At 34.1% G+C, this 17451-nt stretch overlaps 1 protein-coding gene across 4 annotated transcripts in view; it reads left to right on the top strand.

The window, feature by feature from the left end:
- Positions 1-17451, top strand: part of BRD10 (bromodomain containing 10) — a 106800-nt gene that overhangs the window by 53111 nt on the left and 36238 nt on the right. For all 4 annotated transcript variants that reach the window (XM_007108073.4, XM_007108072.4, XM_028493967.2 and 1 more), the window contains 2 exons: positions 1840-3257; positions 13357-13436. In XM_007108073.4, the coding sequence (XP_007108135.2) occupies positions 1840-3257; positions 13357-13436 (1498 nt within the window). The remainder of the gene's footprint in view (positions 1-1839; positions 3258-13356; positions 13437-17451) is intronic.

The raw sequence follows: 17451 nt of genomic DNA, 5'->3' as shown, positions 1-17451 counted from the left end.
GTTTATCAATTTTGTATATCTTCTCAAAGAACCAGCTTTTAGTTTTATTGATCTTTGCTATCGTTTCCTTAATTTCTTTTTCATTTATTTCTGGTCCGATCTTTATGATTTCTTTCTGTTTATCCATTCAGCCGTTGATGGATATACAAATACCAAATACATTTGGTATTTTTACTCTGAGTATTATGAGTAATGCTACTATGAACATTAATATACAAGTTTTTGTGTGGACATATATTTTCATTTCTCTTGGACATATACCTAGGAGTAGGTTCGCTGGGTCATATGTTTACCCTTCTGAGGACCTGCTAGACTGCCTTTGAAAGTAGCTATATCCTTTATAGTGTATGACATTTCCAGTTTCTCCATATTTTTACCAATAACTGTTAGTATCTCTCTTACGATAATCATCTCAAGATCATTATTGTAAGAGAGATACCAATTCATGTATTGGTATCGTATTGTGGTTTTGATTTACATTTCCCTAACGGATAATGATGTTGAGCATCTTTTCATGTGCTTATTATTCATTTGTATATCTTCTTTGGAGAAATATATACGTTGTCCATTTTTAGTTGGGTTATTTTATCCTTTTATTACTGAGTTATAAGTGTTCTTTTATTTTCTAGATACAGATGTCTCATTAGATACGTGATTTGTAAAAATGTTCTCCCATTCCATGGTTGTCTTTTCACTTGATGATGTCCTTTCAAAGCACAAATGTTTTTAGTTTTGATGGTGACCACTTTATTTTTTCTTTTGTTGCTGTGCTTTTGGTGCCATATCTAAAAACACTTTGCCTAATGCAAGATGACAAAGACTTCTTTTTATCTATTTAATTTTTTTTAATTAAGAAAATTTAAAGCAGTGCCCGTGGGCTTCCCTGGTGGCGCAGTGGTTGAGAATCCGCCTGCCGATGCAGGGGACACGGGTTCGTGCCCCAGTCCGGGAAGATCCCACATGCCGCGGAGCGGCTGGGCCCGTGAGCCATGGCCGCTGAGCCTGCGCGTCCGGAGCCTGTGTTCCACAACGGGAGAGGCCACAACAGTGAGAGGCCCGCATACCGCAAAAAATAAAAATAAAAAAAATAAAGCAGTGCCCGTAAATAAATTTTTAAGAGGAAAAAAGCACTTATAATCTCATCAACATAGGATTCACTTATTTTTGGAATACTGTCATCTCCTTGTTCAGTATTTGCATATTTTCATTATTGCTATTGTTTGTTAAGTATTATATTGTGTTCTGATATTTTTGTGTTTATACATGATATTCATAATTTTAATTTTAAGGCTATATAATATATCCAGCTTATTTCCCAGTTATGTAATACAGCTTCTTTATATTTTTATTTTTCTTATATAGAACTCCAGTTAACACTGACAAACATGTAACTTTTTGCTTCTATTGAATTATCTTCTTAGAATAACTTTTTAGGAATGGAATTATCAGGTCAAAGGATGTAAACATCTTTACAGCTCTTACATGACCTCATATTACTTCTAGAAAGCACTAAACTGTGCTTTTGTGTAGTAAACATTTAAAAAATGTTTTTCATTTATTTTGAAGTTGATACACATTGTGAGTTGAACAATTTTACTTTGAGCAGCAATGTTAGTGATAATCCTCCATCAGTAAAACTCAGGATCAAGTTTTATGTGAATTTCTTCATCTGAAAAAAAAACACAATAGTACATCTAATGGGACACTGTACTGATAGTGAAAACTGGAACAGCCAATTGCGTTGTTGACTGAAGATAAATATGACATACTTAAAATTTAGTATTTTATGGTATTCTCTACTTTAAGTAATAATAATATAATTTGTTAAATTTTCTTTAGGCTTCGGGAGCAGGAAAGAAAAGAAGCAGAAGAAGCTAGTCAAAAGGAAGTAGAAGAATGGGAAAGAAAACTTCTAGCTCAAGCAGCTCCAACTTGTATGGAGACCATGTGGGAAATTCCAGCAATCGGGCATTTCCTTTGTTTAGCCCAGCAAATTCTAAATTTGCCAGAAATAGTCTTTTATGAATTGGAACGCTGTCTTCTGATGCCTCAGTGTAACGCTTTTCTATCTAAAATAATGACTTCTCTATTAAGTCCTCCCCATCGCAGACCTACCTTACATCGAAGACCTACTTTGCCTTATAGAACCTGGGAAGCAGCACTGAGACAGAAAGTACAGCAGTGGTACATGGCTGTAGGGCAGACTGAAAATCCCAATAACTGTGCTGAAAAACTTGGGTTGTGTCCTCAGTTTTTTAAAGTTCTTGGAGAAGTTAATCCATTGGAAGAAAAACCTTTTCATGAACTACCTTTCTACCAAAAAGTGTGGTTACTTAAGGGTCTTTGTGACTTTGTGTATGAAACACAAAAGGAAGTTCAAGATGCTGTACTTGGACAGCCTATTCATGAATGCAGGGAAGTTATCCTTGGTTACGATTATTTGGAGAATGCTTATGTACATTTCCCACAGTTCTGTGGTGCAGATGTACGGATTTATAAACAGAGACCTTTTCAAGCCCCAGAATTTCCAGTTCCACCCATTAAAATACAAAGAGTACCTCGGATTAAACTGGAGAAATTGAAGTGTGACTATGTTAGTGCAAGTAATGGAGAACATAGATGTAGTAGAGAAGGCCTGCCCTCTGCCTTCAGGAAAGAGCTGGAAATTAGTTTTGATCCAACTTGCTGCCCTGCTAAAATGAACTTGGGTAATCATGACATCTCTGTTGAAATGGAAGTGAAATCCAACTGTGAAATTAGAATTCGCAGGCCCTGTGAAATGAAAATAACTGATTGTTGTAAAGAAAATTTAGAGAAACCAGGGAGCCCAGGGGAAGTTACTGGCTTTGGAGAACCTCTCAGTCCAGGTGAAATAAGGTTTATAGAAAATCAGGAAAAATATGGTGAAGCTTCCAGAGTAAAGCCTGAACCCAGTCCATTAAAAGAAAATGCTCTGAAATCTTGCCAAATACATGTAAATGGAAGTCACAGTGATCATCCAGAAATTAACTGCCACAAAGTTGTAAGGGATATTCTATTAGAACAGTCACTGCAGAGCCACAAGAAACTCAAAGTAACTAAAATGAGGGCAAAAAAGAAGAAAAAGAAAAAAAAGAAATTGAAAGATGTTTTGAATGAAAACTTACAAAGAAAGCGTGAAGGTCTTCATTCCCTTGCATTCAAGTCTTACAAACCTGAGATCCAGAATAAGTTATTGATCATCAAAAAGAAAGCAAAACACAAGAAGCACAAATCTGGTAAGCTAACACAAATGGGTGAGAATTACATTTTAGCGTATTTCAAGTCGTGCTTTCAGTTAAGCATCATGGAAGGCTCTGATTGACAAAATGAAATAACGTGTGTGTGTGTGTGTGTGTGTGTGTGTGTGTGTGTGTGTGTGTGTGTGTGTGTGTGTGTGTGTGTGTGTGTGTGTGTGTCTGTGTGTGTGTGTGTCTGTGTGTGTTGTGTGTGTGTGTGTTAAAGGTCAAGTTTTATATTAGTCCCCATAATTAAAACCCAGAGCAGAAGAGGTTTTATATGTAATACTAACAACAACAAAATACTGGTGTAATACGTTTGAATTTAATTCTCTGTTGAGAATCTTTGGGTATTATGTTTTTACATTCTCTGGACCAATTTCTCCGTAAGTGATGCTTCCCATCATTGTTAAGAAGTGTTTTGGGCTTCCCTGGTGGCGGTTGAGAGTCTGCCTGCCGATGCAGGGGACACGGGTTTGTGCCCCGGTCCGGGAAGATCCCACATGCTGTGGAGCGGCTAGGCCCATGAGCCATGGCCACTGAGCCTGCACGTCTGGAGCCTGTGCTCCGCAACGGGAGAGGCCACAACAGTGAAAGGCCCGTGTACCGCAAAAAAAGAAGTGTTTTTTTCCCCAGGCTAAGGGCAGTACAGTGCAATGGAAGAAGCACTGATATCAAGAGGTATCATTCCCAGAGCTAAAGTTCATAGCAACTAGCTTCTTAAACCAAGGCAAGTTAGATTATTTTTCTGGGTCTTAGTTTTTTCCCACATTATATATTTTTCAGCTTCCTGAAAAATTATTTTAGTATATATTTTCATATCCAGAAAAAAAAGTGAACTATAAGGAAAAAATTACATCAACTAATAAGATATGAAGCTTTTTTTTTTTTTTACAGGATTTGTAAGTTTGTCTTACACCAGATTTAAGTACTCACTATATTTGCCACAAGCCTGTTTGAACAATAACAACAAAAAATCCTATGAATAAAGTCTTCAGTGGTTGTTTGCTCTCTTTTTATAATTACTCAGGTGCTTTTGCTTTTCCTGTTGTTTGCCATTTAATCAATTTATGTCTCAGTTACTAAGAGCATAGATGAGGTAAAAGCAGATGATCAACTTCATTTATTAACACTAATAAAAAGTTGCTGGATTGGGAAAAACTTGAATTGTTTACTAAAATGAGTTGTGATTTATTGTCATTATTTATGGATTTCAGTTTTTTATTCCTTCCCTCAGTAACAAAGGTAATGAAGATTTGACAATAATTTGATGAGTTGGCAAATGAGGGAGTGAACTTTGTTTAGCTGATATAGTTGCTGTTATACCTTAGTTATTTAAATCATTAAATACAATTAAATGTATTTTAAAATGTGTATGTAATGTATAATTGATAAAGAAATAGTACAAAATTTACCATCAAGAACAGGCTTAATTTGTTGAACTAAAAATTGCAAAGTGGTCCACATTGACCCAGATGATAAAAAGCTACAGTTTTTTTAAAGTGACTCTCAGCAATAAATCCTTTAAATTGTATAAGCAGTCCATTAGGCTATATAAATTTAGTTTTACTGATTGGGCAAGTTCTCTTTGAAATGTTAGCCTCTAATATATTAAATAATATTTAAAAATTTAAAAACTGTTTTCAATTCCAAAGCATGTAGTATTGTTTTATTAATACCATTGCCACCTAAAACCTTTTGAGTGTTCATTTATGACCTACTATTCATGTGTTCAAAGGTAATTATGGCTTATGATGGTTTATAAAGTAAAATAGATATTGATGTAGCTCCTATACAGATTATACCAATAGCAGAATAAAAATATTAACTCCTAAGGATTGAATTAAAAGGAGTTTGTATTGTAAGCAAATAAAGTGTTGCTTCATTTTTAAAATGGAAGTTCAGAGTGTTTGTAGATCAGAGAAAAAATCTGTGGGAGTTGCATGTCCAGTTCTAGACAAATGGATGAATAAAACTCAGAAGCAAATTCAGTGAGTACGGTTCATGCTCTTTGAGCCTGTTTGTTGGGAAGAGAAGGCTTACAGGAATGAAGTAGAAGAAAATAATGGCACTCGCCTATACACTTTCTCACTTTATCTTCAGGGCAAATTTTGGAAAGTCAGTTTTCAGTGGCACAAATACTAGGATCTGGCTAGTACAGTTTCCTTCTCCCTTGTTAGTACTGAGTAAGCATAGGCCAATTCTTTTCTTTAGTTTCTTCACTAAACTTCTTACTGGCATAACAGTACTACGTAAAATGATATAACAACAACAAAACATCTGTTTTACGTCTTTCTGTACACTTGTCTATCCGAGGCTTTGCCCTGAGGTTTTTATTAGGTATGTGACATTGTGGCCTTTTATAGTTAGGGGCATACCCTAATCCAGTGTTTCCTTTCTTACTCTTTTTAAAAGTGAGCTTCATGGTCACAGGTTTGGGAAATATTCCTCTTACAGATTCACATTGTGCATTAGTACAGGTCCACAGTACATCTTACAAAACTCTTGTACCGGATGTGTTTTGGAATTCAGAAATCTTTAGATTTTAGAAGGGTATTATGATATGTATAATGTTTATTAAATAACATCCCCAGTGGAGCTTAGGGCAGCCCCTGTAATCAAATGTATAATTTCTACAGAAAAATGTATGAAATAGTCAAACTAAATGAGATGAAGACTATAAAGAACCTCATAACAGTTTATGTCAGGTTTTGCTACCATATAAATTATTTTTAAAACTTCAGTTTTCAGAACCTTTTGGACTGTAGAATTGTACATAAGTGATTATGGGCCAGTATATTAAGGACTTCAGAAAATCTTGAAGAAAACTGTTTAGTTTTGTTTAATCTAGTATTTTTCAAGTTTACTTGAATACAGAGCTTTTTTCAAGAGATAGTATTCTGTAGAATATGCTTTGGGATAAGCTGTCACCCATGGCTGATTTATGAACCTTTACTTAGGGTAGACTGAATATAGTTAATCTGGATTTATGTAGTTAACCTGGTCCAATTTATGTTGATTACACAGGCCTTAAATTTTGGTGGAATCTCCAGATTTAGTAAAGCTTCTTATTGTGATGGCAGATGATTTTTAGTAGAAGGCATAAAGTTAAATTGGTTGAAGATGATTTGATAATTTTAGTGCACTGTGAGGCTCTTTTGCAATCCATAAGCATTTTAATCTGTTTTTCAGAATTGGACTTTTCTTTCTGCTTTTTAAATTTTGAATTTATTTTCATTTATTTAAGCCTGCTCCTTACTCTTGGAAGCACTGTAGAATAGAAAAACATTGGCATTTTCCCAATTATGCATACTTATAGCACTAGATACTTCTCCTTCATAATACTTATTTATAAAATTTATTCTTAATAGTTGAACTTATTTCTAGGTTGTTTTGATGATTGTCTCCCTCTGTTCTATACCATTCTTGAGAACAGAAGAATTATTTCTGGTTTTGCATCCCTAGCACTTAGCACAGTGACTAACACATTGTGTAGGAATCTATTGAATGAATAAATGAACACACAATGTGGTTCTCCCAGATATAACTAAGATTTATCCCTTAATATGTATCTTTCACATTCTTTTAAGGCATTTATATTTTTTAATAGGATTATACTATACATACCATTTTACAATCTGCTTTTTCCCCATGTGACAGTATACCATGAACAATAAATAGATCCCTATAGCATCATTTTAAATGGCTGTGTAGGATTCTGTTATGTGTATTGTGTAGTCCATTTAACCAACCTCCTTACTGGACATTTTGGTTGTTTTGGGTGATACACTATTATAGATTGTGTAGAGCAGGTAGAGTTGAGTGAAATGAGTGAGAAATTTTAAAATGAGAGGACTTTTTATAAAACCTGAAAAAAACAGACAAAAATGATTCAAGATACAGTAATTGTTACAAAAAAGCTTGTGGTATTTTAAGTTATTCATTTCAACCAGTTTGGTTTGGAGGTTTTTCCCTTCTTACATGGTCATTATTTTCAACCAAATCATTTTGTGTTAGCTCCTCTAAACTAATTAAAATAAATAAGACAAGTGGTGTTAATTTCTTATAGGTGAAAAAACTAAGGTTCAAAAACAGTAAGTAGCCTCATTTAATTATTGTTAAGTGTATGGTAAAGACCGTACAAAGGTCAAAGAGAGGCTAAATCCATGTGTGCTATAGTAAGATTTAATAGAAGATGAAGGACTTTGAAGAATAATGGGGATTGGGTAGATGAAAAATGTTTAATAATGTGAGCACAGCCATGGAGGCATAATTAAGCCAAGTGTCACTGAAAAAATAAGCATAATTAGAGAAAAACTTAAGGAAAAAGTTGAAAAGTTGAGCGTTTAAAAGGTGTTTGATTGATGGAAATATGCCATTTTGAGGTGATATCTTTCTGGGTATGTGGTACTATTTTAGATAATTGAATCAGGAATACAGTGCAGGGAAATGAGCTTGAAATAAAATATATCAAACGTGTGAAAGTAATGAGCTGCTTTATAGGGAATGACTGAGAAAGTAATGTAATCTACAATATTTGATTATGTCCAGGCCCTTATCTGTGAAACAGTTGTATAATTCTGTGTTAATATTACTATAGAACCTAACTATGTGTGTCTTTATGGGAAAAATTCTTAGAGGACCAACTCAAGATGCCAAGATACAAGACTGAAAGAATCGACTATACTCCATGACCTTTTATTTTAATGCCTTCTACTTCCCCCACCCATCCAAAAACCTAATACTCATATAATGCTTACTGCATGCCAGGCACTATTCTAAGCCTTTATATATATTGTCTCATTTAATCCTCATAAAAACTCATAAGTAGATGCTATTATTACCCCCATTATATAGATTTTATAGATTTTTTAAAACTGAGGCACAGAGAGGTTAATTAACATATCCAAGGTCACACAGCTAGTAAGTGAATGGCAGGATTAGGAGAAGGAATGTTGCAGGGTAATTAGGATGCCATTAAAGAGCTATAAAAAGAAACTGGCAGTGTTTATAAAAATGAAGGGGTAGAACTCCAGGAAGAGGGAATTCTAAATCCAGATAAGGAATGATTATATGACTGTTCTATCACATTGACAGAAGAAAATAACATTTTGAGAGAGATGTTGCAGTAAATAGCAGAATTTGACAACTAATTCAGTATTCTGAATTAAAGGGGAAAAAAAGAAATAGGTATTCAGGAGTTATCGAATTATTTTATAGTGTTAAAAAAATGCCAGTATGATGAGAAATTTGCTCATAGGCAAGGAGAATAGAAGGAAAATCAGCTGTTTTATTAAAGTCAAATGGCTTACTTAGAACATTCCAGAAACTTATATTAGCCAAGATATGGACATTTAGTAAATTAAAGCCATATTTAGACTGTTTCTGTGACTTCACAGTCTAGCTAGGCACTTGCCAGAATCACTTATAATACAAATGCTCTTGGGTTTTTACTTTTAACAGTGATTAATGTCTTAGTATCCATTCACATTAATATTCCTAAAATGCAAGTACCGAGAGAGTAGTGTATGTGTTAGAATAATTTTTAAACAAGGGAAGGCTGAATCTAGGAGCATTGAAGTGGAAGCCTGAATAGTCCAAGGAGCCAAGGAGTGAGTACAGGCAGGAAAACCAGGTGAAGGTAAAGATGAAGAATAAGAGACTAAGGAAAGAGTTGGATTGGGAATGATAGTCACCTTAATTTTTCTGGTAAGTGTATCTCCATATTCTAGAATACTACAATTTTATGCCTAAGTTATAGTGTGAAATATATTTTTAGTTATATTTTTCTCTCAAGTTGGGCTTCCTTCTAGAGCTGATCTAAGCATAATTTTAAAAAGCTTCATCAGGCTGTGCTTGTATCATTAATTACTAGCCCGTATTTAGTTTCCTTATCCATTTCTAGGTACATGTTGACACTCACTTTTTGCCCATGTTTGTGTTTTAGGCTCAAGAATTGTGTTGAAATTCTTTGTATATTTTAAATTGACTTCTGACAGTTATATTTTATGGGACTAGATGACTTAGGGCAGTGGAGGTAAAAGCCCTGGGTATGATCAAGTAAGTGGTAGAGGAATGGAAGCCCACTAGGGGGCAGTATGTTACTTGCCCTCTATATTATCTTGCCCTGGAGCAAAAACAGATTATAAAACAAAGGCTGTGTGGTTTTACAGTATCCCATGCTCCATTTTAAAAGTAATATTTAATAAAAAGTAACAGTTGATTTTTATTGAAGAATACAGGAAAATTTGTATTCAAATTGTTTTGTGAAGGACATAGTCTCAAGGTATTAAGTAATAGTGAATATGCAAATCTTATAACCCTAATCAAAAGGAATGCTCTGAAATCAATCGGATGCAGATTACGTCCCTGTAGAATGTCTGAAAAAAATGCAGTATTTTGCCATAAAAAGAGCACAGCTTTGAAGTGAGACAGATCTAGTACAAATATATGCTCTAGTGCATATTAGCTGTAAGTTCTCCGTCAATTTATTTACCTGTTTATAGCCTGTTTCTTTCTCTGTGAAAAATGAGGTAATGCCTACCTTGCTATATTTTTACAAGGTTTAATGGAATAGCAAGCAAATGCATAGCACCTAGCATGGTGCCTGGCACATGGTAGGAATCAATAGATGGTAACTATGATTTTTGAGAGGTTAGAATTACATAATGGAAAGAGCTTGGACTTTGGTGTTAGAGTCCCTGGCTATGGGGCTTACTTATTACAGTGTAACACTTAAGTAAGTTAAGTAACTTTTTTGATCTTCATTTATCCCATATTAAAATGGGGATATTGCCTACCTTGGAGGGTGGTTTTCAGAATTAACTGAGGTAATTTATATATCACCTTACTAAGTGTCTGACACATAGTAGGCTATCAATAAATGTTATTTTCCTTACTACCGTTCCAAGGTCATGTTGTGAAACTCTTTGGTAAATTGTGTAAATTATTTAAATTGTCTCTCAGTGTTTTCCTCTTTATAAAATGGACTCAGATTGACCCTAAGAATTGTAAACAATTACCTGCCTCCCTTTTTCTATCCCCAAACTGATAAAATTTCTGATGAAGTATAGGATTCTTATATTTAAGGATCATTTCTCTTGTGTGCTAAATGCTGTACCTACAAAATGAATAATAGGATTTCTGTTGTCAGTAATTCCCAATCTAGTAAGGAAGAGAAATATATAAACAGATAATTATAATACTGTATGATAAGTGTTACATTAATTGATATGTGTACAAGGTCGAGTGGTAGCACATAGGACATAAGAGCAAGAAGAACTAAAATGAAGGACTAAGTTAATAAAAGAATTTGAAGAAGGTTAAAAGATAATAAACATTTTGTTTAAACTTTTACCACAACTTAGCTAAGGCACATGAGAACAACAGCTGACATTTATTAGTGATTTACCATGTGCCTAGCAGTAGTCTAAGCTCTTAACGTGTTTTAACTCGTTTAATTCTCACAACATAGGTGATATCGTTATCCCTATTTTAGAGATGATGAAACTTCACAAGGAAATAAAATAATTTGCTCAAGGTCTTGCAGCTAGTAGGTGGTTAGAACTGATATTCCAAACCCAGGTAGTTTAGTTCCAAAACTCAAGCTTAAAACTACCGCACAGTACTACTTCTAGTTACTTAATAACATTTAAGTATCTTAATGACATGGTGAAAGGAGATGCCTAGTAACCACCTCAGCTGCTTAATTTACTTAATTTACAGTCAAACAGAGTGACTGTTAGAGTTAACTGAGAATTTAGTACCTAAGTTTAGTGCCTCTGTGGCAACAGTATGAAATTAATTGGGAATATCAAGAGTGACCTCTGGGGCTTCCCTGGTGGCGCAGTGGTTGAGAGTCCGCCTGCCGATGCAGGGAACACGGGTTCGTGCCCCGGTCCGGGAAGATCCCACATGCCGCGGAGCGGCTGGGCCTGTGAGCCATGGCCGCTGAGCCTGCGCGGCCGGAGCCTGTGTTCCGCAACAGGAGAGGCCACAACGGTGAGAGGCCCACGTACCGCAAAAAAAAAAAAAAAAAAAAAAAAGAGTGACCTCTGTTGTGCTTATAAAGAAATAAATACAAAATCAAATTATTTTTTAAAAAGCTAGTTAGAGGAGTGCTGAGGGGGTGGGGAATAGGAATGAGGAAGGATTTCATTTCCTTCAAATTGCTGTCTTAGCAAGCAGTTAAATCTTTTCCCATGAACTTTCAAGAATAGTAAAGGTAGCATATAGAGGAAAGGCATTTTGGTGTTCAGATTTATCAGTCCCCTTGAGAGGTACCTATTGCATCCAGTTTAGAAATCAGTAACTAGCTGTATTATAGAGATACCAAGAATTTAATCACTTCTTGAATATTGCTTAAAGCAGCCTCCCACCCACTTGTTTTTGTATGAGTTTAGTTCTAGTATAGGTACTGTGTGAGCACATAAGCAAATAACAGTGATAAGAAATATACATTAGTTTTTTTTTAATTTATTTTTGTCTGTGTCGGGTCTTTGTTGCTGCACGTGGGCTTTTTCTACTTGCGGCGAGCAGGCGCTACTCTTCATTGCTGTGCGCGGGCTTCTCATTGCAGTGGTTTCTCTTCTTGCGGAGCACGGGCTATAGGCGCGTGGGCTTCAGTAGTTGTGGCTCGCGGGCTTAGTTGCTCCGCGGCATGTGGGATCTTCGCAGACCAGGGCTCGAACCCATGTCCCCTCCATTGGCAGGTGTATTCTTAACCACTGCACCACCAGGGAAGTCCGTACATTAGGTTTTTAAATTTAATTAAAAGCGAATGTCAAATAACAGATTGCTACCTAGTGGAACAAAACACTAAAACCCATGTGAATCTCAGCAACTGAAAATTTGCAGTAGTTCAAGTATGGTATACTTGCATTTTATTGAGTCAAAGTTAGAAATGACCCAAATTACAGTTCTGTGATATGATTAAAAGAGGAATACAGAAGAAAATACAATTATATTGTAAACTGGAATTGTGCTTATGAGTTGAATAAAATGTTTCAATAAAATTAACTGTTTTCATGAAAGAAGATCACATCTATGCAGGAAAACACTTAGAAAAGAACAATAGGGTTTATGTAGTATAGCAAAGTTGCTTTCGGTACTTAGTCATTTTCTCTTTTGAAAAAAAGTAATTTTTAAGATGATTTTAGCCTACAAATTATTGTGAACTAAAATTAACTTTTAAGTATTTCTAATTAATTTTTTATTCCCTACATAGATTGTAAACTCTTGGAGGACAGGGTTTCCATTTTATAATTTTTTGTTGTCCCCATAAATTGTACTGTATCTCATGTTTGTTGAATAAATAACAGTTTATTAATTGATTTTGCTGATTGCAAATGGGGGGGAAGACATTTACTTGAATATGTTCCTCACTAGAAAATAGAGGCTATATGTATGTACATATTTCTTTTGTCTGGTTAAATACATATTTTAGATTATATGTACTTAATGCTATGAAATAGATTTAAGAATGTGGATTTATTTTTCCTAGTGATTTCTGATTGCACAAATGACTAGGTGCACTTTAAAGGGAGATGTTTACCTTGTTTTAAAACTGGTTATTGAATACTGCCAACGGCAGCCCATTAGGTGAGTGCAGAACTAAAGGGATAGAAGGGAAACCCTGTTTCCTAAGCTGAGAGGATTTTCACATTAGGTTGAATAAAGACCATAATCTTCAGAGTATAGTTCTATGCAAGTTCCTGACTACAGAAGCCATTGTTAAAGGTAAGGTTTTTTCTTATGTAACCTCATTTTAAGTTGTGAATTAGATTTTAACTAAGCAGTAGTAATGTGACTTTTTGGCCAACTCTTATTATAATAAATTCTGGTACTATGCAACACATTGGAGATTATAATAGTTTGGTTCTTATAGAAAGAAAACACCATTTGTTAATATGTCTGTTACAGGTAGTTATAGTTTAATGTTTGCTTTTGCTGGGACTTGTTTTGATTCATCATTTTTATTTGACTCACTAGAGGCCATCTGTTAGTTATAATTTAACTTTCAAGGTTCTATGTAATTTGGTTTTTGTTAATGAAGTGCTATAAACAGCATTATGAAGCTTTTCTCTTTTAATCTTGAAAGGAAAAAAATCCATATCTAAAAAAGCAATCACAAAGAAGAGGAAAACTGTCACAAAGTCACCTACTGTACCAGAATTTCAGGTAAATGTTTCAATTTTGTCTCAATATTTTTTAGTTTAATTTTTTGTTTCAGTGTTTATATTGTTCCTCAAGAGATTGGCTAAATTCCGCCATAACACACAATACTTTTAATGAGATATTTCCAACTATGACTTTTTCCCTGCAAGTGTAGACATAGCTAAAATTTAATCTGATAGTATTTCAAAAATTTTTACCTCTCTTTTTGTCTCTTGATAGTCAAAAATCTCTGTGGTTTTCTGTACGCTATACTGTTTTGTAGAAGTAGTTTAATAGAAATGTATATATATATATGTATCAAGTAAATGTGTAGATGAAAGTCTTCCAAGAACTAAATATAATTTGTACATGGTAGCATTGTGTAGGTAGTCCATTTTATTTTCATTTATTTGGGCACTATAGAAATAGTAGACTTATTAACTTAAAAAACAAAACTTTTAACACAGCTGTATATGAACTTCAGAGAGAATATTAAGTAAACTTAATTGAATGTTTTTTTAAACATTTCTGCAAAAAGAAAAAAGTACTTGTATGTACTGCTATCTGATTATGTGAAAAGTTTTCTGTTTGTAGCTGATACTAGAATAAGCAGAGAAGTTCACCCTAGTTAAATAATACTTTTATTTTCTACTTTATAACAGATGAGTTTCTACAACAAATGACTGTTTCTTTAAAATTTTTCTTTGTATTAGTGTGTCCAATCTATTTCTGGTTTAGGTTATAAAATTAACACTTAATTGCCAAAAAAAAAAAGTGATGTTAAAATGAATTTCTGTGAGTCTCAACTAAAGAAGAAAGTAAAGGAGTAATAACTATGAAAATATTGATAATATGTAATGTGAATTTAACAGTTACCTATATCCAAAAATGTAGACACATCTTTTTTTCAGTAAAAATTCTATTTTGGAAGTGTTTTTTGTGGAAGCTACTAATTGGTAAAATTTAATACTTTTAAATGAACAGTAAAAGAAAATAGACGTATTTTTCTTTTAGTATTTTAGAATATTTTTAATGACATCCTTAGGATGAATTACAACCATTTCTACAAAATCCTTTTATATAAAGTAACCTTGGTTCCAGCATATTGAGTTAAAAACAAAAAAGTGTATTTACTGTTTACTTAGAGGCCTTTCTACCATTGCTTGTGTATGTTATTTAATGCCATAATAGTATATTGTCATTCTTTCTTCCACTGATTTCATGCTAGCCTTTGCTATTTCTCCCACTCATTTTTTTCCTTAATCCCTCAAAGTATTCAACCTGGCAGTATGGATCTCAGAACAGGTCTGGTCCACTGTTGATATTCGTCTTCATCCCTGTATTAATGGATGGATTTTTATATGTAATAAGTGGCACAGACAGCATAGACAGTTTTTGTTTTGTTTTGTTTTTCCTAATTGCAGGTGGTATTCATTAGTGAGGCATGAAATCAGCTTAGTGGATTGCTTGACCAGCATTTCTTTTATAAGCTAACAAACTTAAAATAGAAAAGAAATTTTAAGAGTGTTTCAAATATAATAAGGGTAATATTGTTTCATAAAACCTTGGTTTCCATTGTGTGTGTTTACTGACACGCAGTGTAAAATGTATTTTTGACCATGGGATGGGGGCAAAAAAGTACGAAAAACACTGTCTTAAGTGATATTTTTAGTTAGTTACCGACCATTTGCTTACCACTCAGAAACTTAAGGTCAAAAGTACATGTTTTGCTAGATTGAACTGTTTAAAATAAAGTGCTCTTCCTGGTTCTTAAGGTGTCCTAGAAAGAAGGCGGGGTTGGGGGTGAGAGAGAGGGGTGTGTGTGTGTGTGTGTGTGTGTGTGTGTGTGTGTGTGTGTGTGTGTGTGTGTGTGTTTGGCTAGAGTTGGGAAATAGACTTATGAGAACAGTGGTTCTTATGCCTGGTTTACAATTTAAATACGATGGTATTACTGAGAAGGAAAATTGACAGCTATTTCCCAGGAAATAGGTCATTTGCTTCAAATAAGCAAAGAATAGGACATAGTATTAGTCACTAGTAAACTTTATTGTTACATGCAAAACTTATAGTTTTGCCTCTCATAATAATTCTATGTAGTTTGTTTCTTTAATTATTTGAAAGACTCCTACATATAAGAAGACTAGTTATTATATAATAAAGAACTGAATTTATTTCCTTCTCAAAAGCTCTAGCAATATGACATTTAGCACCTCAGAAACATATCCAGGAATTAAATTGTGTGAAATGTTGTTTTTTGTTGTTGTTGTTGTTGTATTTAAGTTCTGGTGAATTAAAAAAGTGAATCCTGTTTTGACCTCAGCTACTTTTTAATTTGATAGTGATTGTTGACTTTTTAAAAACTAGATCAAACCTGTAAGCCTGTTTGCTTCAGGAAGAATCCATGTTTATTTATATACACAACTAAAACATCTATACCTCAGTGTAAAAAAATAATCATCCCACCCCCCCCATTTAAAGTATACACTGTAAGCAGTCAAAGACCTATTGTATTTATATTTGTGTATTTATTATAATGGGACTAACCATATCTGTACCAGTTCTTCCTAGGAGTTATATCAGTGGTTCTCAAACTTTAAATAGTTTAAAAATAATCTGATACTTTTATTAAAAATTAAAAATCCTGGGTTTTATCCTCTAAGGGTCCATCCTTGATTCAGTGGGTCTAGGTGGATATCAGTAATCTGGATAGTGCTTAAGCATATGGATTCTGGAACCAGGCTACTTGGGTTCAAATGCCATCTTAGCCCTAACTTGATAACCTTAGGTAAGTTACTTAACCGCTCAAAGCTTCCAATTCCTCATCTGTGCAATGGAATAATAATAGTTCCCACCTCATAGGGTTGTGAGGATTAAATGATAGAACTTACTGTTTTATTATCTTATTTATTTTTTCAAATAAGCATGCCAGGTGCTTTAGACAAAAAATACTGTGTTTATGAGTAGGAAAATCAATTAAGAGTTGGTTTAAGAGCATGTATTACTGACCTTTACCACTTTTTCCAGGAACCTTAAGACCTTGAAATAAGTCTCAGATTTGGTCATGTTTTATAAATCATGAAATTTCATCATTAAGCCTACAAGTATTTGAAAAGTGAAAAACTGGGTAATATTATTTGCATCATTATATTTTATTAGAGGGAAAACCTATGCTGAGCCCTCCCTACTCTACTGTTATGTCGGGTTATACATTTGGCATATATGGGAACTTGTCATGTTTTTTTACTTAGCAATAATTGCAAAAAGTTAGGAAATATTTTTATTTTTAGTCTTTAGTAGCATGTTGGTGATATAAGCTTTTATGTCAAATTTAACAGTTACTGATTACTTTGTTAAACTGACTAAATTATTTTTTGTTTTTGTGTTAGTTTTATAATGTAAGACTTTTAGATTGAAAAGTGAATATTGATTTTCTTAGTAAAGTTAATTTTTACTCAGAAGCCTTTTAATTTGTTTAATATTTGAGAAAGAAATCTAATATTATGTGAATTCTCTTTTTTTTACACAGTTATAACAGTCATAGAAAGTATTCTTTATATATATATATATTTTTTAACATCTTTATTGGAGTATAATTGCTTTACAATGGTGTGTTAGTTTCTGCTTTATATCGAAGTGAATCAGCTATACATACACATATATCCCCATATCTCCTCCCTCTTGTGTCTCCCTCCCACCCTCCCTATCCCACCCCTCGAGGTGGTCACAAAGCACCGAGCTGATCTCCCTGTGCTATGCAGCTGCTTCCCACTAACTAATCTGTTTTACATTTGATAGTGTGTATATGTCCATGCCACTCTCTCACTTCTTCCCAGCTTACCCTTCCCACTCCCCGTGTCCTCAAGTCCATTCTCTACTTCTGTGACTTTATTCCTGTCCTGGCCCTACGTTCTTCAGAACCATTTTTTTCTTTTAGATTCCATATATATGTGTTAGCATACAGTATTTGTTTTTCTCTTTCTGACTTAGTTCACTCTGTATGACAGTCTCTAGGTCCATCCACCTCACTACAAATAACTCA

The sequence above is a fragment of the Physeter macrocephalus genome, chromosome 9, assembly GCF_002837175.3.
Source record: "Physeter macrocephalus isolate SW-GA chromosome 9, ASM283717v5, whole genome shotgun sequence".
In the NCBI taxonomy this organism is placed as follows: Eukaryota; Metazoa; Chordata; class Mammalia; order Artiodactyla; family Physeteridae; genus Physeter; species Physeter macrocephalus.
Note: the sequence above shows the minus strand (reverse complement) of the source record. Positions and strands in the feature narration are given on the sequence as shown.